This window comes from Euleptes europaea, chromosome 9 (genome assembly GCF_029931775.1).
Source record: "Euleptes europaea isolate rEulEur1 chromosome 9, rEulEur1.hap1, whole genome shotgun sequence".
NCBI classification, from domain to species: Eukaryota; Metazoa; Chordata; class Lepidosauria; order Squamata; family Sphaerodactylidae; genus Euleptes; species Euleptes europaea.
In genome coordinates, this window is record NC_079320.1 from 25,780,934 (window position 1) to 25,806,831 (window position 25,898).

The following is a 25,898-nucleotide window of genomic DNA, read 5'->3' on the forward strand; positions in this document are numbered from 1 at the left end:
TAATGCTTTTAGTATTGACTCTGACATCACTGATAGCTGTTTTAAAAGAAACAAAAGCTGAAAGATGACTTATTTTCACAACTCAGTAATTGGAACATGCAAAGTTAGGGAAGGAAAGCATTTGTTTTCAATCTGAAATAATAAAGAAAAAGCATGCGAGCACACAACATTTTTATAATTTTACAAAATGAAAAACATGTTTTTTTCGTATGGAAAGAACAGAAGGGGCATTTTTATAGCTTGGGCCACACAAAATGAACTGCATACTATACACATGCATTTTGAGGCTTCAAGAGTAAAATAAAGAATGACTGCACACGGGAAGTCCGACCAGGAAAAAAAAATTAGTGTTTTAAAGAAAGTATCCAAATCCAATGCAAGTCAAGCACCTCAACTAAGGTAGAACAATATGGATTCTTAAAAAGGCACTGTCTTTGTAGTAAGAAAACACTCCTTGTTGTAAAATAACTGAATTTACATTCCCATAGGACCAAACATTCATTTGCAAATGCAGAACAGTTTTTATTTTTAATACCTTAAATAAGTGCTTCTATGCACTATTTGGTTTTTTTGGGATTTTTTTTTAAAGCAGAGAATATCAACAATGTACTTATATGAAAACCTGGTTACAGTGACTTCTGAAACTATAAAACATATCACCCCTAATTTCCTCCACAATTAAATGACACAATTTCCTTTATGTTTCTTCTAGCCTGACTTTCTGCTGAAGGAGACAAGGCGAGTTACAAGCTTTGCCCAAGGGACAATGACTGAAATCCTGCACATTGCTTATCCATGGAGGAAAGTTCAATAAATAAAAGAAGTCCTTTAAAATCAGCTTTGTTCAGAAAGGGCTTGAAACCTAGAACCTACAAATTACTTTTGAAACAATGTATCTGAATCAAGTTCAGTGATGAGTCAATGAAACATACTTCCCAATATGTTTACATATTGGAGACATGTTAAGTATATTGGAGATATATGACATTCACTGAATTTAAGCATTTACATGAATTCAAGCAGATTTATGCCAGTAAACACAATGCATAACCTGTGCAATTAGCACCCAGTCCTGTGTGTTTTCCCAGTGATTTTTCTTGCATGTTTATTTGTATCCTATAAAAGGAGAGTAGGTTTATAGTGAAGAAGAAGAAGAGTTGGCTTTTATATGCCGACTTTCTCTACCACTTAAGGGAGACTTCAAACCAGCTTACAATCACCTTCCCTTCCCCTCCCTACAACAGACACCCTGTGAGGTAGGCGGGACTGAGAGAGCTCTAAGAGAACTGTGACTTGCCCAAGGTCACCCAGCTGGCTTCATGTGTAGGAGTGAGGAAACAAATCCAGTTCACCAGATTAGCCTCCACCGCTCATGTGGAGGATTGGGGAATCAAACCCGGTTCTCCAGATCAGAGTCCACTGCTCCAAACCACGGCTCTTAACCACTACACCACACTAGCCATTGGTTTATAACTTTTCTTCCTCACCTTTATCAGTGCTTTGTTTTATTCCAGCTGTGTACATCTCCTATTCATCAACCTTTAACAGCCACCCCATTTTTCTGAAGAAGTGAATTGTGACTCACAAAAGCTCATACCCTGTGAGAAATTTTGTTAAGTCTTCAAGGTGCTACTGGGCTCTTTCTCAATTTTTTCTTATGTCCCTTCAAACTTTGAACAGTCTCCAGCTACTCTGCACCAAGGTGTCACAATTCCTGCCTTTTATTTATTTATTTTTGCAGACTCCAAAGCTATTGATATTGGCTGGGCACACAGATGTCAGTGAACAAATTTACTTTTGCTAATTAAAAAATTAGCAACACCTTGGAGAACAGTAGTTTATCATTCATACAGAATGTGTAAGTGCGTAAAACATACTTAACATACCAATGTGCATTTAACTAAACTACTGTCTGAATTAAGACTGGAGATGGATGCCATGAGAGAGGAGCTTACAGCAAGTTCTTCAGCCCATTAAGTGAGCCTGGGCCTTCACAATGAAACTGTCAGACAGCCCTGCCCACTTGGCAGCCTTACTTGCTACAGCTGTTATTTTCTCCTGTCCAAGACTATTCATAGAATCATAGAATCATAGTTGGAAGGGACCACTAGGGCCATCAAGTCCAACCCCCTGCACAATGCAGGAAATTCACAATTACTTCCCCCCTCCACACCCCTAGTGACCAAAAGATGGCCAAGATGCCCTCCCTCTCATCATCTGAATCAGCGACAGATGGCCATCTACGGTAACCTCTTCTTAAAAACCTCCAGGGAAGGAGAGCTTACCACCTCCCAAGGAAGCCTGTTCCACTGAGGAACCACTCTAACTGTTAGAAAATTCTTCCTAATGTCTAGACGGAAACTCTTTTGATTTAATTTCAACCCGTTGGTTCTGGTCCGACCTTCTTGAGCAACAGAAAACAACTTGGCACCATCCTCTCTAAATGACAGGCCTTCAAGTACTTGAACATGGTTATCATATCCCCTCTCAGTCTTCTCCTCTTCAGGCTAAACATACCCAGCTCCTTCAACCTTTCCTCATAGGACTTGGTCTCCAGACCCCTCACCATCTTTGTTGCCCTTCTCTGGACACGTTCCAGCTTGTCTACATCTTTCTTAAATTGTGGTGCCCAAAACTGAACACAGTACTCTAGTTGAGGTCTAACCAGAGCAGAGTAAAGTGATACCATCACTTCGCGTGATCTGGACACTATACTTCTGTTGATGCAGCGCAAGACTGCATTTGCCTTTTTAGTCACAGCATCAAACTGCTGACTCATGTTCAGTGTTTGGTCTACTAAGACCAAACTCTTCCCTCCTCTTCCACCTGAGGAACGCAGACAGAGCACCCTGCAACTCAGCGGTTGAGACAAACTAGGAGGTGCTTTGTTTGATGTTCTCAGGTGGAAGAATAAGAAGAGGTGGGAGCAACCACTATAGTGGGAAGGGGGCAGCAGCGGCAATCAAGTGAGAACAGGCAACAAATTGTGGGCTTGTAGTTTCATCATGAAGGCAGGCTTGCGAAGTGGCCAAGCTACATGCTGTAAACTCTCTTTTTACATTACACCTGCATTAAGCCAATCAAATTATTTGTCTTTTGGGAAAGACCATTTCCTGGTGAGACTGGGAAAAGTTAAAGCCCAGAGCAACAGCAAGGAAGTATTCTGATTTTATTTATTTAATAATTTTGCCCGTGCTTTTTAACACTGGTGTGGCTGTTTAATGCTACTAAACAGGCCAAGAAGGTAGAGTAGAGCTGGGCAACATGGACACTTTCTTGTGGAAGAAGCATCTCCAGCTGCATTCCATGTCCTCTTTGCTCTTCATATCTGTTTGTTTTAACCATTTATATTCTATTTTTCAAATAATCAATTGATCTCCACAGCAGGTTAAAGCTATATAAGAAACATGGCTTCAAATGGTTTATCTCTTGGTGATGGAGCGAGCTAGGAACTGCTCTGGGCACATAAGGATAAAGTCTCCCCACCCCCAATCTCTCTGGAGTTCCTGCTTCTATAGAACCAAGGAAAATGTCCAGGGGAAGTGATGCTTCCCGAAAGCATACTACCAAATATCACTGGCGCTAACCACCTTAATTAGTGATACAGTCCACTTCAGAATCATAGCAGATCTTCCGTAAGCATAGTTTGTCACGTTTATCACAACTTTAAAAAATTTGGAGCTCAAGAATAGCCAACTCCAATCACTGAAGTCAGAGGTTTCCTCTACTTTAGCGAGAGCCAGCGTGATGTTGTGGTTAAGAGCAGCAGACTCTAATCTGGAGAACGCAGTTAGATTCCCCTCTCCTCCACATGAAGCCTGCTAGACAAGTCACAGTTCTTTCAGAACTACACTTGATCTTAGCCAAAAGCCAACGTAGAGGCAGGCAGTGGCAAACCACCTCTGCAGTCTCTTACCTTGAAAACCCTACAGGCTCACCATAAGTCACCTGTGACTTGACAGCATGCACACACACAATAGACAACAGAGCCAAAACATGTTAACTGCAACAACTTTAGAAAGTTTCTACCAGCTATAAAAGAATACTTTATCTAATGTAATACCAGATTGCACCATGTTCTCTGAACTACCTTCTCTTCACTGCTGTGATAGTTAGACTTAATTATACCTAAAAATCTTAATTTGAATGGGACAAATTAGACCAGTCCCTTTCCCAAAGACAATACACTCTATACATAAGACATACACCTATCAAGTATTTCCTCAGGAATCTTCTAAGGAAAGCAATTTAATAACCTCCATAGATAACTTTGCTCTTCTACAAGTGTCTCCTACAGTGCAATCCAGTACAAAGTGATCACACTTGAAATCAATGGGCTTGGTCTAGAGTAACTCTACATAGGGTTTGCACTGCTAGTGTTTCAACTCCTGTGTCCACTTGGAATACAAAACTCACATTTTATTCTCAAGTATATATGTAGGCAATTGTTTGTTCTCGTATTCACTGTTTTCATTCTTTGAAAATTGTCCTTACTACTGCCACTATTCTTAACAGAACTTCTGCTAAATCCACAGTTCTGCCTTTTGGGGAACAGTTTTCAAATGGTGGACAGGATAAGATTTACATTATACTTCTCAACAAGTTCTCAGTTTTTCAAAAGATGCTACAGATAGGAGCTTCATAGAAAATTAGATAAATAAATTAAATGATAGACTATGATTCTGTTTTCAATAACTGTTATTTCTTAGTTTGAGTTTTTGCATTGGGTTTGTTTTTGAGTTTCTCAAGAAGTATCCAGCTATAATCATGCTCTTTTATATGACCACAATTACCAAAAACATCAGATTAAGGTTATAGGGCTCTAGAGCAGTAATACCTTTAGGGATCCATTACATTAAGAGATGTATTTGACAAAAAAATTATGCAGCAGCCAGTGTGTCTGCCTTTAAACAGACAGAAAAGACAACTGGGAAGGAAGGAAATTTTAGTCATCCTGGAAGCATAAATACTGAGAAGCAGGGCAATGGGAGACAGACAAGGAACCTCAACAGGCATTGTTACTGGAAACCCCCCTAAGACTTAAACTGGAAAGCTCATGCGTCTTCAATATTTTCTCCAAACCCTTTAGGGCTAGAGTCTTGGGAGTGTATGGTTTTTGAATAAAAAATAACCCAGGACTTTCCAGGTAAGAAATTCAGTATATAAAAAACACTTCATTCATGATAATACATAAACAAAATGGCAGTGTGGAGCTGAGATTATAACAGTTTCTCAAGGAAGATCTATGTTTAATTTGCCTTGCATCACTATACCAAGGTCTCCAAATCAGTAATTGATTAATTTCAGCTGGTTTCAGCTCAAACACTGTTATTCCAGAGAAATAATGTAGTGTATGGTGGGGGGAGAGAATATCCCCTGCTTGATTACACTAGATAGACCAGGGGTGTCAAACTCAATTGTTACGAGGGCTGGATATGACATAAATGCCACTTGGTCAGGTTGGGCCATTGCCTCCCCAGACCAGATCGGGTGTGTTTGTGTGTTTGGCTGTCTCAGCTGTCTCGCGGGCCGGACAAGAGCTCTCAAGAGGCTGGATCCGTCCCGCAGGCCTTGACACCCCTGAGATAGACCCTTGGATTTAGCATCAAGTTTCCAAATGTGGCCAACCAGATGCTTCCAAGATGCTCACAAGAAGGGCATAAAGGGAACCAGCCCTTCTCAGTTGTTTGTCCCACAGCAGGAGGGGAAGTAGAGCCCATTCATCCATTTCATGGTTGTTGCTCATACTTCACATAGTTTTCAGCTATTCATATGGTGATATCTACTATTAGTCACAGCCGAATACCATGATTATTGGAAGGTACTGCCTACTGATGCAAGTCACAGCACTTATAGAGAAATTTGCCTACAAATAAAAGTTTTGGAATGCAGTCTGGCACAGGGAACTTATATGAAAAGAGGGGCAGCAACTAAGGTCGGATTTCATATTTCCCTGGAAACCACAGGTCAGGGCTGGAAAGGCTCACTGGTTTGATCCCCCACAGTAGAGCAACAATTACCTTGTAGCAGGTAAATATTTCTAAATTGAAACTAAGATCATTTAAAAAAAAAAAACCGTTCAGTTAATTATGATGCCCTGAACATAACAGAGATATATGGATGACTAGGAGAATAGCATTTATAAAAAAGGCTATGAACTTTTGGGGACGCCTCCTTCTCAAAGTAGTATTTTAGCACAATTTTTTTTACACTTTATTTATGTCCACCTTTTAAATGACCCAAATGCTTACCAAAACATGGGAATACAAACTGAAAATGAGCAACAAGACCCCCTACTATCAGTGTAGGGGTGAGGGAGCTCCTATACAATCCTGCAGCCTACAGGCAACGTTTTTCAAGTTGACAAATCTTTCCCAACCTATGTCCACAGGCACAGTCATACATTTTACCTGTATCATATTTTTTCCTCAGCTTTTTGTTCAATAATCTCACATAATCACATCCTATGTTTTAATTATCTCTCGCATAGGAGCATATACATATGTATACAACATGCATGCTTAATTATAAATGTATTTTGCTACAGTTTCTGGGAATAGTTATTTAAGTTTTAACTTTCTTTTTTTGTGGAGGATAAATTCTTTTGAAATTGAGCACCAACATCCAAGTGCATGATGTGAAAAAGGCCACTGACTGGATTGCCTGTTTACTTGCTTTGTTTGTGATTAGGCTCAACATGGGTTGAGAGATGGTTACTCATCTCCATGTTGCCAAGTCCAGACGTTTAACAATAAAAAACTTACAGGGATAACCTTCTGCTTTCAGGATAAAGGGAAGTTCTTTCAGTTTTTACACAAGCTGTTCACATCATGCCTTTAGCATATTTCTGCCTAAGAGGAGTCAAGCTTTGCTAGGGAAACAACAATCATTTGGCCTGTATGATTAGATATACCCCTTCCCTCTTTGCCAGGCAAGCTCATAAAAAAGGCCATTTTGGGGTAGTGCAGAATGCAGACTTGACTGAGCAAGCCTACAGAAAAACTCATTAGCAGAGAATCTTCAAGCATCCTGCTTTATGTAAAAATTGGAAATCTCTAACATTTAAGCCAAGCCAGTTTCACAATGACAGGACGGACAATTACATATCCTACAACCTGTTCTAACAACATTTTGTATTCTCTGATGTCAGTGCGGGGAGTATGTGCTTATGAAAAAAACTCAACAGAACAGCTGTAATATCTATCTCAAGTACAAAATATAATAATTTAAATAATGGCTTTCTCTGTCAAAATAATGCAACAAACAGGAAGACAACCAGGAATCTATGCACATGTTGAACAAACCAAATTATGTTTGTGCCTTTCATCATAACAGATATGGTATCCACACTTAGAATATTGTGCTTTGTTAAGAGGGATACCTCCCCAGACAAACCTATTAAGCCAAGCCCACTGTCAGTGACATATGCAAATGGTGCAAGACATTGATCTTCTCTGGGTGCATCCTAGGGTACTTTGTTCTTCTTAGTTTACACTACACAAAGAGCATGCTCAAGAATTCACAGATAGGGTTGCCAACCTCCAGGTACTAGCCGGAGATCTCCCGCTATTACAACTGATCTCCAGCCGATATAGATCAGTTCACCTGGAGAAAATGGCCACTTTGGCAATTGGACTCGATGGCATTGAAGTCCCTCCCCTCCCCAAACCCACCCTCCTCAGGCTCCACCCCAAAAACCTCCTGCCGGTGGCGAAGAGGAGCCTGGCCATGCTAGTCACAGATGATTAAGCTTAAGGACATTTATATTGGTTTTCCCTACTTGGAAACCGATTATAACATTTATTATAACATTTATTAACATATTTATACCCCACCTTTCCTTGTGGCTCAGGCAGTATGTGACTATTCACTAGTTATACTGCAAGAGTTCCCTTCTACACTGACACTCCTGAATCCGTTAATAGTATATACAGTAACAAAGATTTCTAAACAGTACAAACAAAACTATTCTACATACGGGGATTGCCACAGTAAAGCAGCAACTCCTTTACAGGTAGCAAATCCCAAAGCAACTCGCTGATCACGGCCTGCCACCATGCCCCGTTTTATTTATGAGCAACAAATCAGAAAGAATAACCTAACTTCAAATCAAGTTAAATCTCCAGACCACAGAAACACTTGTGTCTAACTTGTAGCTACAACGACCAAGAGCCAGGTGCTTATCTAGCCTTCAATTTCAGCTCACCTGCCGTCTGGTCCCCACCTCTTGGCAATCAGGTTACAGCTTCAGAGCTGTTGCACCTGCAAGCATTCTGCTTCTACCTCCTCCAATCCTGGATGCCTCTAATCCACACCCTGTCTCGTGAAGCAAGGGGATCGCTAGTACTCTGATCCACACCATTGTGCTACAAGACCCAGACTTAAATCTGTTTTGTACCAAATGCTTTGTGACACAATATTCTTGCCTTTCAGACAGGGGCCAGTCCAGATATAACAAAAACCACACTTTGATTAAACTAATCATAGTAAGTTCATCACCTGAACCTGGGCCAGTAAACTAACTATGGCTAATTAGGTAAAGGTAGTCTCCTGTGCAAGCACTGGGTCACTACTTACCCATGGGGTGACGTCACATCATGACATTTACTAGGCAGACTATGTTTACAGGGTGGTTTGCCATTGGCTTCCCCAGTCACCTACACTTTATCCCCAGCAAGCTGGGTCCTCATTTTTCTGACTTTGGAAGGATGGAAGGCTGAGTCAAACCTTGAGCTGGCAATCTGAAATCAACTTTTGTTGGGATCGAACTGAGGTTGTGATCTTGTCAGCAGAGCTTTGACTGCAGTACTGCAGCTTTACCACTCTATGCCGCAGGGCTTGTCCATAAAATGAGGATGTGAACCTGGTTTATTAACCACAATTAATATTCACCATGGTTTTGCATTATGTACAAATGCAAACTCCTGGTTTAATCATGATTTGATAGCGGAGGGACTGGGGAAGATCCTGCTAGTTAGCAGCAACTGAGTAACATCTCACTGAGTTTATTCTCTTTGCACATAGGTATCTAAGGCACAGGCATGCACAGAGGTGAGAGCAAAAGAATGTTGTTTTGAGGATCAGAGCCCAGAACTGTGGAGAAGATCAACGAGAGAGGGGGGGGACCTGATTGGCAATTTGAATTCACCTCTCTTTTTCCTTATTGTATACCCCCCAGTGTATTGTATTTATAGCCACTTTGGGTCCCCACTGAGGAGAAAAGTAGGACAAACATATAGTAAATAAATAAATAAATGGTTTGTCTCCTGCTGTTGCTCCACACCAATCCTGGATACAGCCACACCTGGTAAGAGCAGCTCCAAAGTGAAATCAGCCTTCCCTTTAGCCACTTCTCATAAGATAAGAGAGGAAGATAAGAATCTTCCTCTCCCCATTTTTAAGTCTGAGTCTGCCTCACAACAGACTCCTCTTCCCACCTCCACCCTCTTAAAGGCTCAGCAATGTAGCACAACCATGCATAACTGGTGGGGAGGAGGGACAGCAATGCCAACAAAGCCTTGGTTTTCTTAACAACCTATGTTCCAGCAATGAACTGCTGTATACAAGCACCTTGTTTACTCAATTTAACTCCCATGAAGTCCATTGTGTCTGCAGAATAATTCTGTATGTGTGTGGGGGGGTGGGCAGGGGGAGAGGTATACAGGATCTGCTGCAAACATCTTCTGCAGCGTGGACCAGATGCCAGATGCTTGGGAGGGGTGTATTTGGTTGCATTAGCATGTTTGTACTACCGGTAAATAGGCAGGAGAAGCTGTTTTGCTTGGATTTTTTTTTATGAGGAAAGGGCTAACATGAAAGCTTAGTACTTTCATTTGGCACTCTTTGAGAAGGAATGTATGGCTCAGTGGCTTTGGCAATTGGACTTTATGGCATTGAAGTCCCTCCCCTCCCCAAACCCCATCCTCCTCAGGCTCCACCCCAAAAATCTCCAGGTATTTCTCAACCCAGAGCTGGCAACCCTAGGCAGGTCTCTGGTAGGGAGGAAGGGGAAGAACAAAGGTGCTGGACCAGGTTTTACGAAACCAAGATCTGAGCAAGGCTGTCAAAGACAGGACATTTTGGAGGACATTGATTCATAGGGTCGCCATGAGTCGGAAGCGACTTGATGGCACTTAACACACACACAAGATTCATTCATCAAATGCAAGCTGAACCCTGGTTTCTCAAACTGGCCTCAGTCAAAATAAACCATGGTTTCATGTGGCCTGAACCAACCTATTTTGATTGATTACTTGTGCTGCATCTTGGCCGGTTGGTATGTGACAGGTTGTCCTTTACTAGCTCTAAATGCTAACCAAAACAAGTACTAGAGCAATGTGATTTTTAAAATATTATTTTTTAAAAAAGTGTTATGGGACTCTTTTTATTTACCCTCTAATTCCAGAGCATATGGCAACTCTGTTGAAAATTATTCCCAATCCTTTCCCTATCATTGTTTATAGTGAGATTTATAGAAGCCAGAGGCAAAAAAGAGACAACACATGGACTGTATCTTTAACGTCTTAGAAGGAAGTGTTTAAGCAGGTGCTGCTTTTCTCTTTCCTGCTTACAAAACCACACCCACCAAAATTTCTTGCTCACTATAACTAATAAAGGCACAGGAGAACTCTCCAACTTAGCTTCTAGCCATTCTGATTGGAGTTCACTATTCCATTAAAATCTACCATGTCCCCTGTATCTAGAGAGGCGCCTTCTGCTCCATCCCTCATCTTATTTTATTTATTCATTTAATTTATTTGTACTCCACATTTCTCCCCAATGGGGACCCAAAGCAACATGCATCATTCTCCTCTCCTCCATTTTATCTTCACAACAACCCAATAAAGTAGGCTAAGTTGAGAGTGTGACTGGACCAAGATCATCCAGTGACCTTCCATGGCATGACTGGGGATTCGAACCTGAGTCTCTCAGATCCTGGTCCAGCACTCTTAACCACTACACCTCACTGGCTTTCAGTGAAAAACAGCTAAATGCTATTTCTAATTATACATAATTTCATACATTTGTCTTTAACAGACTTGTTGATAAGTACCAATATGAAGGCTGGTATAAGGTTTTGTAGATTTGGGGAAAACTGTCACAGGTTACTGTGGTAAATGTTCAGCCTACTTCCATGGAAGGAAATGGTTTTCACCTCACACAAGTAAGTGTCTGCCAGGCTTTCATTTATAAAAGCAACAAAGCTTATTCCTTTGCATACTGGTGGAGCTTTATAAACCTCAGGCAGAAATCAAATTCTTCAAGCGTGCACACATTTTTTGGTTCTGATCCAAGTGAAACCATTACAAGGTTAATACTTTCCCAGAAAATAATTGGAACCGTACATTTGATTGTCTGAAACAGTTAAAACCAGCATCAAAAAACAGGAAAAGCAGCAGCGGCTTAGGCTGTGGTCAGAATGAATATTATAGAAAACAGATCCATCAGAACAACTTCAGGCAAAAAAATAAAATGCATTGGGGGAAAAAGTAGTAGTGCTTCAAACAAAGGAATTGTATGACTTATTTACACTCTCCCATTAGTACATCTATTTGCTTACCCACTCTCATTAGTACATGTATTTGCTCATTCACTGATGTAGAAGAGAAAAGTTCATTTTTATACCCCCCCTTTTCTCCACCTTTAAAGAGTCTCAAAGGGGCTCACAATCACCTCCCCCCCCCACAACAGGCACCTTGTGAAGTAGGTGGGGCTGAGAGAGTTCTCAGAGAACTGTGACTGGTCCAAGGTCACCCAGCAGGTTTCATGTGTAGGAGTGGGGAAACCAACCCGGTTCACCAGATTAGAGTCCACCACTCTTAACCACTGCACCACACTATATATGGTTATTCACTACAAGTCTTACTAATAATAATAATTAAGAAGAAGAAGAGTTGGATTTTATATGCTGACTTTTTCTACCACTTAAGGAAGAATCAAATCGGCTTACAATCACCTTCCCTTCCCCTCCCCACAACAGACACCCTGTGAGGTAGGTGAGGCTGAGAGAGCTCTAAGACAGCTGTGACTAGCCCAAAATCACTCAGCTGGCTTAATGAGTAGGAGTTGTTCACCAGATTAGTGTCCACCACTCATGTGGAGGAGTGGGGAATCAAACCCGGTTCTCCAGATTAGAGTCCACCGCTCCAAACCACCACTCTTAATCACTATACCACGCTGGGTCTCTCTCTTAAGCCATGCTTCTTTGCTAAAAACCACACACATACACATTGTGGTTCTCCTTACTATTTGACACTTCTGAATGAAGAGCCACAAAAGAACAACAAGAAGAAGAAGAGTTGGTTTTTATATGCCTACTTTCTTTACCACTTAAGGGAGACTCAAACCGCCTTACAATCACCTTCCCTTCCCCTCCCCACAACAGACACCCTGTGAGGTAGGTGGGGCTGAGAGAGCTGTGAGTAGTCCAAGGTCACCCAGCTGGCTTCGTGTGTAGGAGTGGGGAAACAAATCCAGTTCACCAGATTAGCCTCCGCTGCTCATGGTGGGGAGTGGGGAATCAAACCCGGTTCTCCAGATCAGAGTCCACGTCTAATCTGGACTCTACCTACATCACAAGTAGGCAATGTTTTGGCCCAAGTGCCCCAAAAACTGGAGGTCGAGCTGTGAAGATGTTGGTAAGTTGGCAAACAGAGGATGAGGGCTGCCCTCGGCTACACTCACTTGTAGCAAGCCAAGTTTTGCACAGCTGCCAGTGCCTCAGAGACTCACCACGTCCCTTAAGTGGAGGTCCAGCTGTAAGTGCCAAGGTTAGCGGTCTGCCATGTCACAGTTTGGCACATATGCCAGGAATTGCCTATCCCTAAGACATATTTTCTACTTGTGGTCATTTACAAAAACACTTCTTTGGCACCAACTGTAGTCCAAGGAGGCAATACAGCCACAGTTAATTTATTTCATGAAGTGATTGAAATTATACAAAAACAAACAAGTACTATAATTCATTTTGAGCACTTCCAGAAACCAGCTACCAAGATGAATTGACCCAAGGGCATCTTCCATCCAAAAAAGTTAGCAGATGTTCCCACAGGCCTTCATCTCAGAAGGAGTATCTTAGCATAGCACCTCTACTTTCTGCCAATCGAGTCAGTCTTTGCCAATATGAAACAGGGGCAGCTGACCCCAGGCCTCATGCTGAGGGGGGGCATACAACTGCACACACCACCCTGAGGGAGAGGGAAAAGCAGAAAAAGAGCAGACTCCCGCCACCACCACTCATACCTGCCTAATCTGGGGCTTGGGTTGCAAACTTGGAGCAAAGCCATGTGCACCCAACTCCATCCGGTGGTGCTTAGGCAATTGGCTAAACAGTGGTCTCTTGTGTCCGCTCCTTTTGGGGCTCAAGCGGCAAGCTTCTGGTGATGCCCCCCCACCTGCCTCAACCTGGCCAAAAAACCTCCTACTGGTGGCAAAGAGGGACCAGGCAACCCTAGTCACTCCTTGCTCAGACCCATCCTGCACTTCTGCCCAGGGCCCCAGAATCACTAAGACCACCCCAGCTGTTAATCATTATACTGTCCCACCGTCTTGGCAAAAGGTTCCCTAAGTTCTGTTAAGTGGAAGTCGATCCCATTTGCTGCTGTTCTCTACTCTGTACTTTCTTATTGCACGTGTATCATGCTGTGTGCAAGTAGGAATAAAAAAAGCACAAGTTAGTGTGCTGGCAGGGAAGAAAGGCATTTTTCTTCTTCCTTGGCTACAGATTTTCAAGAAATAAGAGAAGTGAAGACCTGCAACATAAAATGCACAATGAGTTTAAACCCCAACTGAGTTTACATTTGCTACATGAGCAGGCATTTAGAATTAGCATAAAATATGAGACACTTCTTTGTTTTTTTTGTGTGTGTTTTTTTTAATCACAAGCCAAAAATATTGGGATATCACTAAAACTGAAATATGTTAAAGCTTTAAGATGGGAAGTCTGCTGCAATATTAGTAACAATTGCATCTATGTAAGTCAAAACGGTTGTTTATTTCTAGATCCACTTTCTCAGTTCTAGAACATAGGAGGGTTCTTTCATTGTTGCTACAATATTCTTTGTTCAGTTCAGTCATTCCAACTGGGAACCTAACCCAAGATGCTTCTAAGCAAAGCAAAACAGATTGTTTTTGAAAAAATTGCTGAACACACAAGCTTATGAAGGGGATATGTATAATAGCCTAACGAGGAGCATTCAAGGAAATTTTCCAAACGTTCAGAGGACAAAAAAATGCTCCACAGAGACTGTCTGACTAGAAACTCCAAAAATTTAGTTCACTGTTTTCCTCTCTATGGTTTTCAGTATTTAACACATGCACTATGATAGAAACCACCAATTAAGAGGCATGTACTATATTCACAAATATCAGTCTCGTTATTTACATATACATTTTTCTTTATGTTAGCAGAGGTTTTATGAAGAACAGCCACTCTGATGTTTGATGCTCTACTTGTTCATGTTTTCGTCCACAATTATAGCACCTTTCCCCCTCTAAGACGACTGAAGCCAGGGCAAAGCAAGTTTTGCATGGGATGTTTCAGAACATACAAGCTGTCTTCCAATTGATTCTGCTATAAGTGTTTGCAATACATCAGAACATTAATTTGCACATTTCTGTTCCTAAAAAAATTTCAGCAGTCAGTGGGACTGAATATGGGATTGTCCTATGAGAGGGAGTGATCATGCATTAAACATTTTGGCCTTGGTTAACAAACAATTCATGTGCGTATGAAAAAGCTTATATAAGCATTTATCAGCAGTAGATGATCTAGTAACATTCTACTCCATTTACTGAGTATTCATCAAAACTGAACTCGAGTCTAGTAGTACCATAAAGGCTAACAATTTATTCCAGTGTAATCTATTATGAGTCAGAACTCAGTTCATCAGATGCAGTTTGTGACCTCTGACTCAACAAAGTTTATGCTGGAATAAGGTGCAACTGAATACTTGTTTAATGTTAGTGCAAGACATTAGCATGGCTACTCCTCTAGAGTCAGAATTCATCACATTCCCTGCACAGGAATGTCAGGGAGGGAGAATTCACTGCCCTAAGGTGGTTCAAATCCTGTCTAACACCTTTGGGCAACAGATGTAGCCAAGATGCTTTGTTATGCTAATATGAAATTCCACACCTACTTACTATAAAGAAAATCCACAAACAAATGGTCAGCTCAACACATCACACAAGAACTGCCTGCCTTTAAATCTAACACTCTAGTTATAATTTTTTTTTAAATTTAAAACAAGTCCAGAGGGGTCGCTGTGTTAGATGGTTGCAGCACAAAACAAGCAGCAGTCTTCTGGCACCTTCAGCAGTAAAAAAAACCCAAAACATTTTATTCCAGCACAAACATTTGCCTACTAGAGCCTACGTCTTCAGACACTATGAGTTAACCTGTACTTTATATTCATTTTATGTAGGATGTTAAAAAGAAAAAGGCAGAGTCCATTAAGACAACACTCTGCACATTTTCGCATTTCGCAAGACTTTTCTAAAAGGAAGCAAGCCACAATTCTATACAGAAGAACATAGCAGTGAAAACAGTGCATCAATAATCAACTGCCACCCTTCCCGTGCTTCATGGATCCCTCCTGACGGTCACAATGCTACGCTTACATAGAACATCTTCATGATAAAACAGAAGTCCAGTGGCACCTTAAAGACTAACCTCACTCATATGTAACAACCTAATCTCTTCCAGTTCCTCACACCTCATTCAGGACACCAGGCCTCTGTGCCTCCCTCTCTTCCCCCCTGCCCTTCTGTTAGTTTTCTGATAAAGTATGAGGAAAATCATTTTATCTTCATTACACCTGAGGATGTGAGCTCTGACTCATGAAAGCTCATGCTGGAACAGGGTTGCCAGGTCCCTCTTCGCCGCTGGCAGGAGGTATTTGGGGCGGAGCCTGAGGAGGGTGAGGTTTGGGGGAGGGGAGCAGGAGGTATTTGGGGCGGAGCCTGAGGAGGGTGAGGTTTGGGGGAGGGGAGGGACTTCAATGCCATAGAGTCTAATTGACAACGCGGCCATTTTCTCCAGGGGAACTGATCTCTATCAGCTGGAGATCAGTTGTAATAGCAGGAGATCTCCAGTTGGTACCTGGAGGTTGGCAACCCTATGCTGGAATAAATGTTAGTATTTAAGGTGCCGCTGGACCTTTTGTTTTATTTTGCTACAATAAACTGACATGGAGGCTACCCCTCTACCTTCACCATCAAGCCCAAGCTTAAGCAATCAGCAAGCACCATCACTTACAATGCAATCTCAGCAGAGCAGAAATGCATTCAGAAAGCTCATAAGCAATTGTGGCCTCACTAATCAGAGGCAGACAAGGAACAGGCAGTTTTCATTAACAAGCTGGACTATATACAGGAGACAATTCTCCAATAGCATATTTTATAAGCCATTAATAGCCCAGGCTAGCTTGACCTCATCAGATCTTTGAAGCTAAGCAGGGCTGCCCTTGATCAGTATTTGAATGGGAGACCACCAAGGAAGTCCAGGGTTGCTACGGAGGGGCAGGCAAAGGCAAAGCACCTCTGAATGTCTCTTGCCTTGAAAACTTTACACGGTCGCCATAAGTTGGCTGCAACTTCACAGCACTTTCCACCACCAATATCAGATCACATGGGGAAATACCAGAAAGAGTTAAATGTACAGGAACTATATGGACACAACTCAGGAATCATTTTTTACTATTACCCAAAATGCAGTAATTCCAGGAATCAGCACAATCATTGTAGGGGTCTGAAGCTATATAGACTGTATCCTTAAGTCCTATGCTATGAGCACCTTCACTTACCTGCCAACAGCGAAATCCCTTGCAAAGACAGTTGACACTCCATCAAGAACATTATGTCCTATATAACAGCACACCTTGCTACCAAACTTTGTCATGTTACCCTCCTCAGATTCAGCAACATCTCGAGCCTTCAGGTTTCCAGTAAAACTACTGGTACCCACAACATGGGCATGCAGAATACAACCAGAATACAACACCAGAATGCCATCAGAAGAAGAATTGGTTTTTATACCCCACTTTTCTCTACTGAAAGGAATCTCAAAGCGGCTTACAATCACCTTGCCTCCCCCACAACAGACACCTTGGGAGGTATAGAAACATAGAGATGGAAGGGACCACCAGGGTCATCTAGTCCAACCCCCTGCCCAATGTAGGAAATTTACATCTACCTCCCACCCACACCCCCAGTGACCCCTAATCCATGCCCAGAAGATGGCTGAGGTAGGTGGGGCTGAGAAAGTTCTGAGAGAACTTTGACTAGCCCAAGGTCACCCAGGAGTCTTCATGTGGAGAAGTGGGGGATCAATCCCGGTTCTCCAGAGGACCGTCCACTGCTCTTAACCATTATACCATGCTGCCTCTCAGTAAACTACAGCCCATCCTGCTTAATAATACTCATTTCACAGGCCTTGGATGGCAGGCCTTTCCTAGTTTATAGACAATCCCCTAATCTAAAAGAGCTTCTTACCAACAATGGACCATCCACAGAGCAAGCCCTGCTCAAATCAAGATGCCAACTTTTCCCTCATATATACAAGGCAATACTATTATAGGACATAACTTCAGCTATGCCATTTTGGCCTTCTTTTAACAACACCCTTCTTTTCTCTCCAAATGACACACTAAGAATAAAAGGACAAAAATGTGACAATAAAAACCACAATAATCAGAACCAATAGGAGAACTTTTCAGTCTACCAGGGCACTATTTCTAACCCATGAGTCACAAATCTTCAACAAAAAGAGCTTCAAAGGAAAACTGCATTGCATTAAAAGGCTGAACTAGGATTTATTCAGTGGTTTCACACTAGCTTCCTTCCTAGATTGAACTGAGACATAGGATTTTTATGACAGTATAGCTGTCACTGTCTTAACAAAACTTGTGACTACCTGCCCATTTCAGATGTTAACTAGTGAGTATTTCCTCTGAATTGGATATCAACTTTATAGGATGTTCCACTTCCTCCTTTTCATGATTCCCTTGGCTCTGCTATCCCCCGCCCCCGCAAGCCCTACTACATAAGAGTAATGAACATTGAGGAAGAAATTGGCTCTAATTCACCAAACCTTGTGTTGGAATAAAATATCAATAGCCTTTAAGGTGCCACAAGACTCTTGCTTATTTATCAAACACTAGAGAATCAAGAGGTGGTAAAGATGAAAGCCACCAAAAAAGCCATTGTGCTAAAGGTAGAACTTGCATTACCTTGGCAAACATGTGTTCCTGAACCCCCTTTTGTCAAGGCAACACAAAGCAAGGATAGAAAATACAGTTGTAGGGAAGGAAAAAATGGTTGGAGGATGGGCACTTAATTGCCAACCGGTTCTCCATCCTAAACATACCTCCAGACCACTGGACAAATATGCAAAAACACTCAACCAAGAAATAACTTCAATAGAATGATGGACCTCAGCTGTTTCACATACTAATTCAGCATGATTTAAAGAATTTATAAACTTTTAACATGCTGGCTTCACATTAAAAATATGTAATATATAAACAACAGGTAGGCATATAAAGAATCATTTATCTGCCCATCTAACTCAAAGGGGTTTTAAGTCATAATTCGCTCACTATATGGAAATAATTAGTGCTATTTTCACTATCAAGAGGTGAGTGTACACTAAGTTCTCAAATACAACGCCATTTCAAACATCATGTGATGGCAAATGCAAATGTCCTAGGTCTAGCCATTTCCAACTCCCTGTTAAATATGTCTGCAAAAAAAATGCACAGAGAAGTTTATCAAATGTATATGTTCAAATGTACTGGAAATCTCTTACAAGTACCCCTTTAAAAATAAATGTGTAAACATTTGGCAATACATATCCAAGACTCTTGTAATGCAATCAGGATACAAAGGCATGTTCTTTGCTTTACAACACTCACTGTGTGTTATGTCACTCAGACAACTAAGTTGCAGAGCAGTGCTCTAAACATTCATAAGGTCCTCATAAGATGATCTTCTGCTTCAATGGATTAATGTTGTTTAAGCAAGGAAATAAAAATCCCTACCATTTTCATATATACTAATAAGTACCCAACAGAGAAAGAAATATGATCAAGACCACTTAGGACTTTGTTAAGTTAGCAAATATTGGAAAACTACGTTGATGTGCACCCAGCCTTTAAAATCACCTTCCCTATACAATACTGCTTAAACACATCATGATAAAAAGGGATGCACATGGATGCACAACAAACCAGAACTTGCTTTCAAGTGGTCAGAGGAGGCAAAACATCTAAAGAATTGCCTCACTGGTCACTAGTTCTTCACACGTATTTAAGGCACTGATCAGGATTGCACTGCTTCCTCTAACTCAGCAACAGTATCCACTACAAGGAACTCAACCTCCTCTGTCAACTGTTTCCATCCGCTTAGGGAGGCCCCACTTTCACAAGAGTGACCCCTTCATCATACCTGCCACTAAAATCATGCCAAAAAGCTGCTCTGTATGATTCAGAATTGCTGCTGGTTCAACCCATTTGCTCTGTTGTATGGTATTCAAAATTCCTAGAAAGCTTTTACACAGTTAGAAATTAGCTTGAGCAGCAGGAATGCACTGTCAGCACCTTAATTAGAGGTAAGCATTTCTCTCAAATCCTGCCAAAACCCAAGGCTTGTTAATCTGTAAACAAAGCTTGTCTTTTCACAAAGGGTTCCCCCCCCTTTCAATATGGATACACAAATCAAAGCACTTACTGTTCTAGGTATGGGCGGAGAAAGAGATCCATTGGACATGTATGGATCATTATTCATATTTGGCATCATAATATACCCAGAATAACTGGAGTAAGAAGGTCCTTTACTGTATAAACCGCCATCTGTGTGTTTTCCTGTGAAAAGCAGAAGGTATTAATTAAACTGCTACTTAAGTTTCTAATGTACAAGAAACCCCCACCAGGGCAAGATTAATATTTAAATTTCAAGGGGAGGGAATAATTGTTTCTACTGTCAGCATTTGTGGTTTTAAAGTTCTTAGACATATGTGAAGGAGAGCATTAAAATAGGTAGACGTTTATTTATTTACTTAAATGAATAGGCCACCTTTCCCCCAGAGACTCAAGATCTATTCTGCAATTTAACATGTTCATCAATAACTGATTTCTGGCATAAAATCTTGGTACACATTGACTCTTTTTACAAACATCCAACAATATTAACATTTCAAATATGTTAATATACCCCCACAACTAAAAACAGAAGTTATTTATAAAGTGCAGCCAGAATGTTCAGTTTCCTCTTGAAAAGACCGAACATCCCAACTGTTTTTGTTTTCTACTTCCGTCTGGTAATCTATATACATGCAGCATGAACAAGTTCATTTTGGTCATGCCAATTAGAGGCAATTAAGAAAAAAAATCAGTCTAGGCTAATGTACAACAATACCCCGCTGCTAGTGGAAGGCCTATTCAACTCAGGGGGCTCCATTTTTAATCTGTTTAATATCCAATTTAAATAATAATGGCTATTTTGAAGAGCTGAGTTTTACACTGAGTTCATGTTACAATTATAGGAAAAGATCACCTAACCCTTCACTCCCGTTGCCCAGTAATTCTCAGCCAACAGAAAACATTTCATGTTGAAAATCTACACTGGTACGTTCTGCATTAACAATTGCTTCACTAGGCTCACTGAAAAAATCTCATCCTTAGTAACACTGCCTAACCAGCTTCACTGAAAATTTCCACCTACTCAAGTGGTCTGAGGGACATCTAAAACATTTGTATAATTTAGCAGTTTGTATATAATCTGTGGGCTGTTTGAATGACAATAATTCCCACATCACGTTTTGAGACAAGGGGGTCTTTACTAAAATCACCCCCACCACAACCATAATATGGAGATAATAAATACCATTGTCATCCCTGGTGGTCCAGAAGTATACATATTAAACCATGTATGCTATATTTAAAATGTTCTGAACAGAGGCATGAGTTGCAGAAGTATTCTTATGTCATGATGCATATTCATATGTCACAAAGACATAAGAGAAGAAACACACCCACAGGATTATCTTGGCACAGAGAAGCATGTTCAAATAAGAACAAAATGTCAAATACCCAATAATCAGATGGCCAAAGTACATAATAATAATATGCACAACTGTTTTACATCAGAATACCAACTGCATGGTTATAATTTGAGCATTTAACATGGAAACTCCAGAATATTGTTCATTTGTATCTATTCGTAGTTAGCTTTACATTTCAACCTCCACAACCGCAAAGTAGCAATAAATAATCCATTCTTCTCACCTTCTTCAGGATGGTCTCTGCCCTTCTCATGGTAAGATTCCTGAGCTTGGACTTGCCTGGATACCTAGTCAAAAAATCATGACATATCATTACCATTCAATTTTACTTATTTCATATCTTACGGTTTTCCATAATAAAAACAAGTAATGTACTAAATCCAGTAGTCACATTTTTTACAATGTTACTGCCCCCCCAAGGATGGGGAGGGTTGATTTAAAAAAAATTTCCAGTTTGCAAAACATCCCTGATTTGTATCTAACATCCCATAATTGTACAACATCCCTGATGTGAAATCTACAGTTGGTTAGGTACACAAAATAAGGTTTTCCCACTTCCCCTTCTTCTGAGCCCCCAACTTTGCTCCAAGGGTCAGCAGACCCTTACAAACAGCATAAGGGGTAAACTGGGACTCTGAGATAGGAGGAGGGAACTGGTGGAAATTGCCACCCCCTCTTCTACAAATGAAAATGCCTTCTGTCTAAAGAACTGTGTGGCTGGGCCTATACCACTATTTTCAACAAAAACAGGAATGGTGTTCACTCAAATTGGTTTTTATACAAGCAACGTTTACTTTTTTTAAAATGAAAAATGGCATTGTAAACTTATCTAAGCTTCAAAAAAAATCCCCTTTAACTTGTTTTAATGTTAGTAAATTGCCTAACAGTTTATGTTAATCCTTTAAAGAGTTTATGGCTAATGCTCTGACCTTGCTGATTTTAACCCAAGAAATTTCATGGCTACTCTAGACTAATGCTATTATATGATCCTCTGATTCATACAAGCCTGCCTTTTCCTGGGCCATGAAAACTGATTTAGGGAGGAAAGAGCTCTCATACTATATTCTATCATCACAAGGGAAAAAAAAGTTGTGCATTACAGCATTTGTGTATCAAGTTACACAAGGACAAGTACCAGCCACAGTACGCTATCATGCATACATTAGTAATAGAAACCAAATATGTTCAGCAAATTATTAGTTCCTTATTACGTAATTGTATTTCATCCTGTACTTCCTACATTTCATGACACTTTTCTTCAAAAATCTCATATATATATACATCTCCAAAGTAAGACCCACTGCACACATTTGACAAAATGGGTTGCAAACAATAATGTTAAAATAAGAAATTGCTAATCTTTCAAGTGCCTCTTTTTCATTCTTTGCACCCAGATCTGTGAAAATACAAAACCTACATCTATGCACTGGATGCTTAATGACCAATCCAAATACATAGCCACATTTGCAGCCTACTTCTGCAGAACATTACTGCAGAGTCCTATTGAATTTAATGTGACTTATACTCAAAAGCCTTTTTTGTAAATACCATTGCTTTTTTAGTGGAACTTCCCTTCCATCAGATATGCTTGTTTGGGACCCTGCTCTGACTATGTTATTACCACTAACAGCCACCTTGTCTACTTGCCCCAAACTTTAAGACCTAGCAGAGATAGCATCTAATAAGCAGCTACTAGTTCCAATCATCAAACTCCTAAGGCTCCAGGACTAAGGGAAACTAAAACTTCTCATGCTCCCCAGTTCACTCCCCTCCCCTCCAGCAAACCAACACAAGCCCCTGATGCTACTGACTTGTGAGTTTTGTAAATGTATGAGTCAGCTCATCCTGCAGATATTTCTTTTGGCAAGGAGGTTTTTCTGCCTAAACCTAATTTGGCTTCAGCGAACCTATTTGAGGAATAGCTTTCAAAACTTTGTATCCTACCAAAAGACCCTGTCTCCTTTGAAAGATGCTGCTTCCAGAGCGTCTCCCTAGCGCCCCTGTTCCCAACACCCTTATCCCATCCATCCACCCCCCCCCCTCTGGAGTTAGAGAGCTCCCGCTGAGACCCACGTGTTTCTATTTATTCTGTTTGTTCCTTGCTCACTGTGTACATCCAGGCAAGGGCACCTCCTAGAGCAACCTTGATAATATTCAGAACAGGGCACCTAACTAAAGTTTCAATCTTGGACCAGGCTGGAGGCTTACGTTTCAACCTTGATAGCAAAAGCACAAGAAAACAAGAAAGTAGCCCTGTGAAGCACAACTGAGAAGGAAAAAAAAGTGGAGGTAGGTGGGAGAAGCCGACTTGAATCGCGACCAAAAATATGTTTAAACCCAAGGAGGGTGACTGGAAGATGAAAGCGTCGGGTAAACAATACAGCCGCTCCTCTTCAACCTTTTGTGCACGCCTGCATGCCTGAGGCCGCCCCCCCCCCCCCCAATTCCAAACGAGAACGAGTCGAAAGCTGCAGCGAGCCCAGCGCCAGGCTCCGCTCCCTTCCTCCTCCACACGCCAAGCGCTACTCATTCATGGGGAACTGTGGAGTATCGGCTTTCAAAGCGCCGTGGTCAAAACAGTATCCCACTTGGCGGCTTCCAGCTTCCCGTTTTCCACGCTGCAACACACCCTTCCTGCAGCTTGCCTGAAATCTCTTGTCGGCGGCACTTGAAACGAACACAAAAAAAATATATCCCCAAGTGAACGTCCAAGAGCCAACTCAGTTATGGCCTCCAAACATTAAAGCCGCCCACTGGCGCGCAGAGATTCCAGGAAAGTCGCTACCGACACGCCTGGTTTGTTGTTTAAGATAAGGGGGTCTTATACAGAAAGCACTGGGGTTTTTTTATTTCTCTCTCTCCATCCCAGAAGCCCACCCAAAGAGTGAAACCGGGCTCTTCCCTGGACACAACTTTATTGCCTCGGTGCTCCCTGCTGCTCACACTTGGGCCGTCGCTAATGCCCCAAGTTGGTTCCACTCCATCAGCTGTTGCCTTTGCCATAGATCTCGCCCCCACCCCCCTCACCTCGTGCCCATTGCTATTCGGGGTGGTTTCCGACTCGTTCACCAGCGAAGACTTGATGTCGGCCAAGTCTCCTTCCTCCTCCGGGTGGCTGATCTCCGCGAAGATCTTCTCCTTCTGGGGGTCGCCTTCGTCTTTGAAAGGGATCATCTCGTCGGTGGCGCAGAGTTCCGGATCGCCGCCGCCTCCGGCCCCCGAGAGCTGAGGCATGGTCGCCGCTCGTCGGAGGCTGCTCCACCCCGGGGAAGAAAGAAAGGAGGGCGGGCGGGCAGGGAGGGAGAAAGCGGACGGGGGGGGGGTGTCAGCGAGAGAGAAAGAGAGAGAGAGAGAGGAATAACAGGGATGATGGAAGTTAAAAAGTCTCTCAAGACCGGCTCTCGCCCCCCTCCCGGCCCGAACGCGCTGCCCTCCGCCCCCCCCCCCGCACGGTCCCATCCATACGCAAACACCTGGGGGAGGGGAGAGAGGAAAGAGTGGCCTGGGCTGCTTGGGCTGCTTTTCTGTTTTCTCCTAAGGGGGAAAGGAAAGAGACCCACGCGCCGCGCCACCCCCCTCCCCGGTTTCTGTTGTGTCTGTAGCGCCAGAGGACAGGAAAGTCGGGTCAAGTTGGTGTCGCTGCCACAGTTTTGTTTTGTCTCCTCTCTCTCTCTGTGTGTGTGTGTCTGTCTGTCTCTCTCGAGACGACCCGTTTCCTCAGCAGCCCGCCAGCTCTTCTTTCAACCCCCCCCCCGGTATCTCTTTTTTGGTCAAGCGCAGAAAATACCAAGGTCCGGTTTTAAAGAGAGAGAGAGAGCAGAAGAACTTTGACAGGAGTCGAGGGATTCGGCCGGCGAACCTCCGCCTCGAGCCTCTCTCCTTCTGGGAACGAGGGCGGCGGGGAGATTTTCGCAGAGGGTTCCCTTTTTTGGTGGCCTGCACCTCCGAGATGGAAGAAAACGGCCAGAGCGACACCTCACCGGGGGTGAGGGGGGGGGAAGAAGAAAGGACAGGGCGCGCGCACGCACCAGGGCTCTGCCTTTGTCCCTGGCCAGGAGTTGTCTTCTTGGCGGTGCGCAGCTCTCCTCGGTCCCCAGGAAGGAAAACCGTACTGGCAACGGGTCTAGGGGCGGGGGAAAAAATCCTTCAGGTGAGGAGGGGGAAAGTTCCTGGCGGACAGGAGGAAGGCGGCTTCGAAGAGAAAACCAAAGTTAGTTCGCCGGAGCCTCGGCCGGGCTGCCCTCCGCGCCTGTCAAGCGCAGCAGCTGCTCCTCTCGACCCAATTAGCGCGCCATCCCAAGCCGGAAAGGCGCCGTCTCTGGCTTTGCGCGCCTTCCCGAGGGCCGCGGGGGCTCTGCAGCCTCTCGGGGGTAGGTTGCGCTCGGGCACGCAGTAGGGCTGAGCTCGCTGCGCGGGGCTGTGCCAAGCGGAGAGCCGGTCGGGAGCGTGATGCGTGCGCGCCTCCCTCCCTCTCCCCACACCCGTAATGTAACTTTAACATCCCCTCCACCCACTCCTCCTCCTCCTCCTCCTCCCCCCTCTCGCGCCGGCTCTGTTGAAAGGGTGGGGGCGGGAGGAAGGAAGATGAAAGGGAAGCCGCCGCTCTGATTGACAGCGCATTGATAGACGCTCTTGAGAGAGGGGGGAGAAGAAGAAAAAAAAGGGAAACGTCTCCGCGCGGCGGAGGAGAAGGGGAGGGGAAAACAACCCCGGACCCGGCTCGGAAAGCCGGCTGGCCGTGCAGCGGTTTGGGGAGGGCCGCGCTCGCAGGAAACGCGCCGCAGACCTTGGCGCAGGGATTGCAGCCCTTGACCCGGAGGAAAGGGAGGGAAGTTAA

At 42.8% G+C, this 25,898-nt stretch overlaps 1 protein-coding gene across 6 annotated transcripts in view; it reads right to left on the reverse strand.

Annotated features, from left to right (window-relative positions):
- The window catches only part of LEF1 (lymphoid enhancer binding factor 1), a 102,128-nt gene extending 77,024 nt beyond the window's left edge, over positions 1–25,104 (reverse strand). For all 6 annotated transcript variants that reach the window (XR_008933505.1, XM_056855322.1, XM_056855324.1 and 3 more), the window contains exons 1-4: positions 25,090–25,104; positions 24,089–24,314; positions 21,285–21,348; positions 19,729–19,862 (exon numbers count right to left, since the gene is read on the reverse strand). Coding sequence is in view for 5 of the 6 variants with exons in the window: in XM_056855322.1 (XP_056711300.1) it covers positions 19,729–19,862; positions 21,285–21,348; positions 24,089–24,295 (405 nt within the window). In the remaining variant the exon portion in view is untranslated. The remainder of the gene's footprint in view (positions 1–19,728; positions 19,863–21,284; positions 21,349–24,088; positions 24,315–25,089) is intronic.
- Positions 25,105–25,898: the final 794 nt, after the last annotated feature.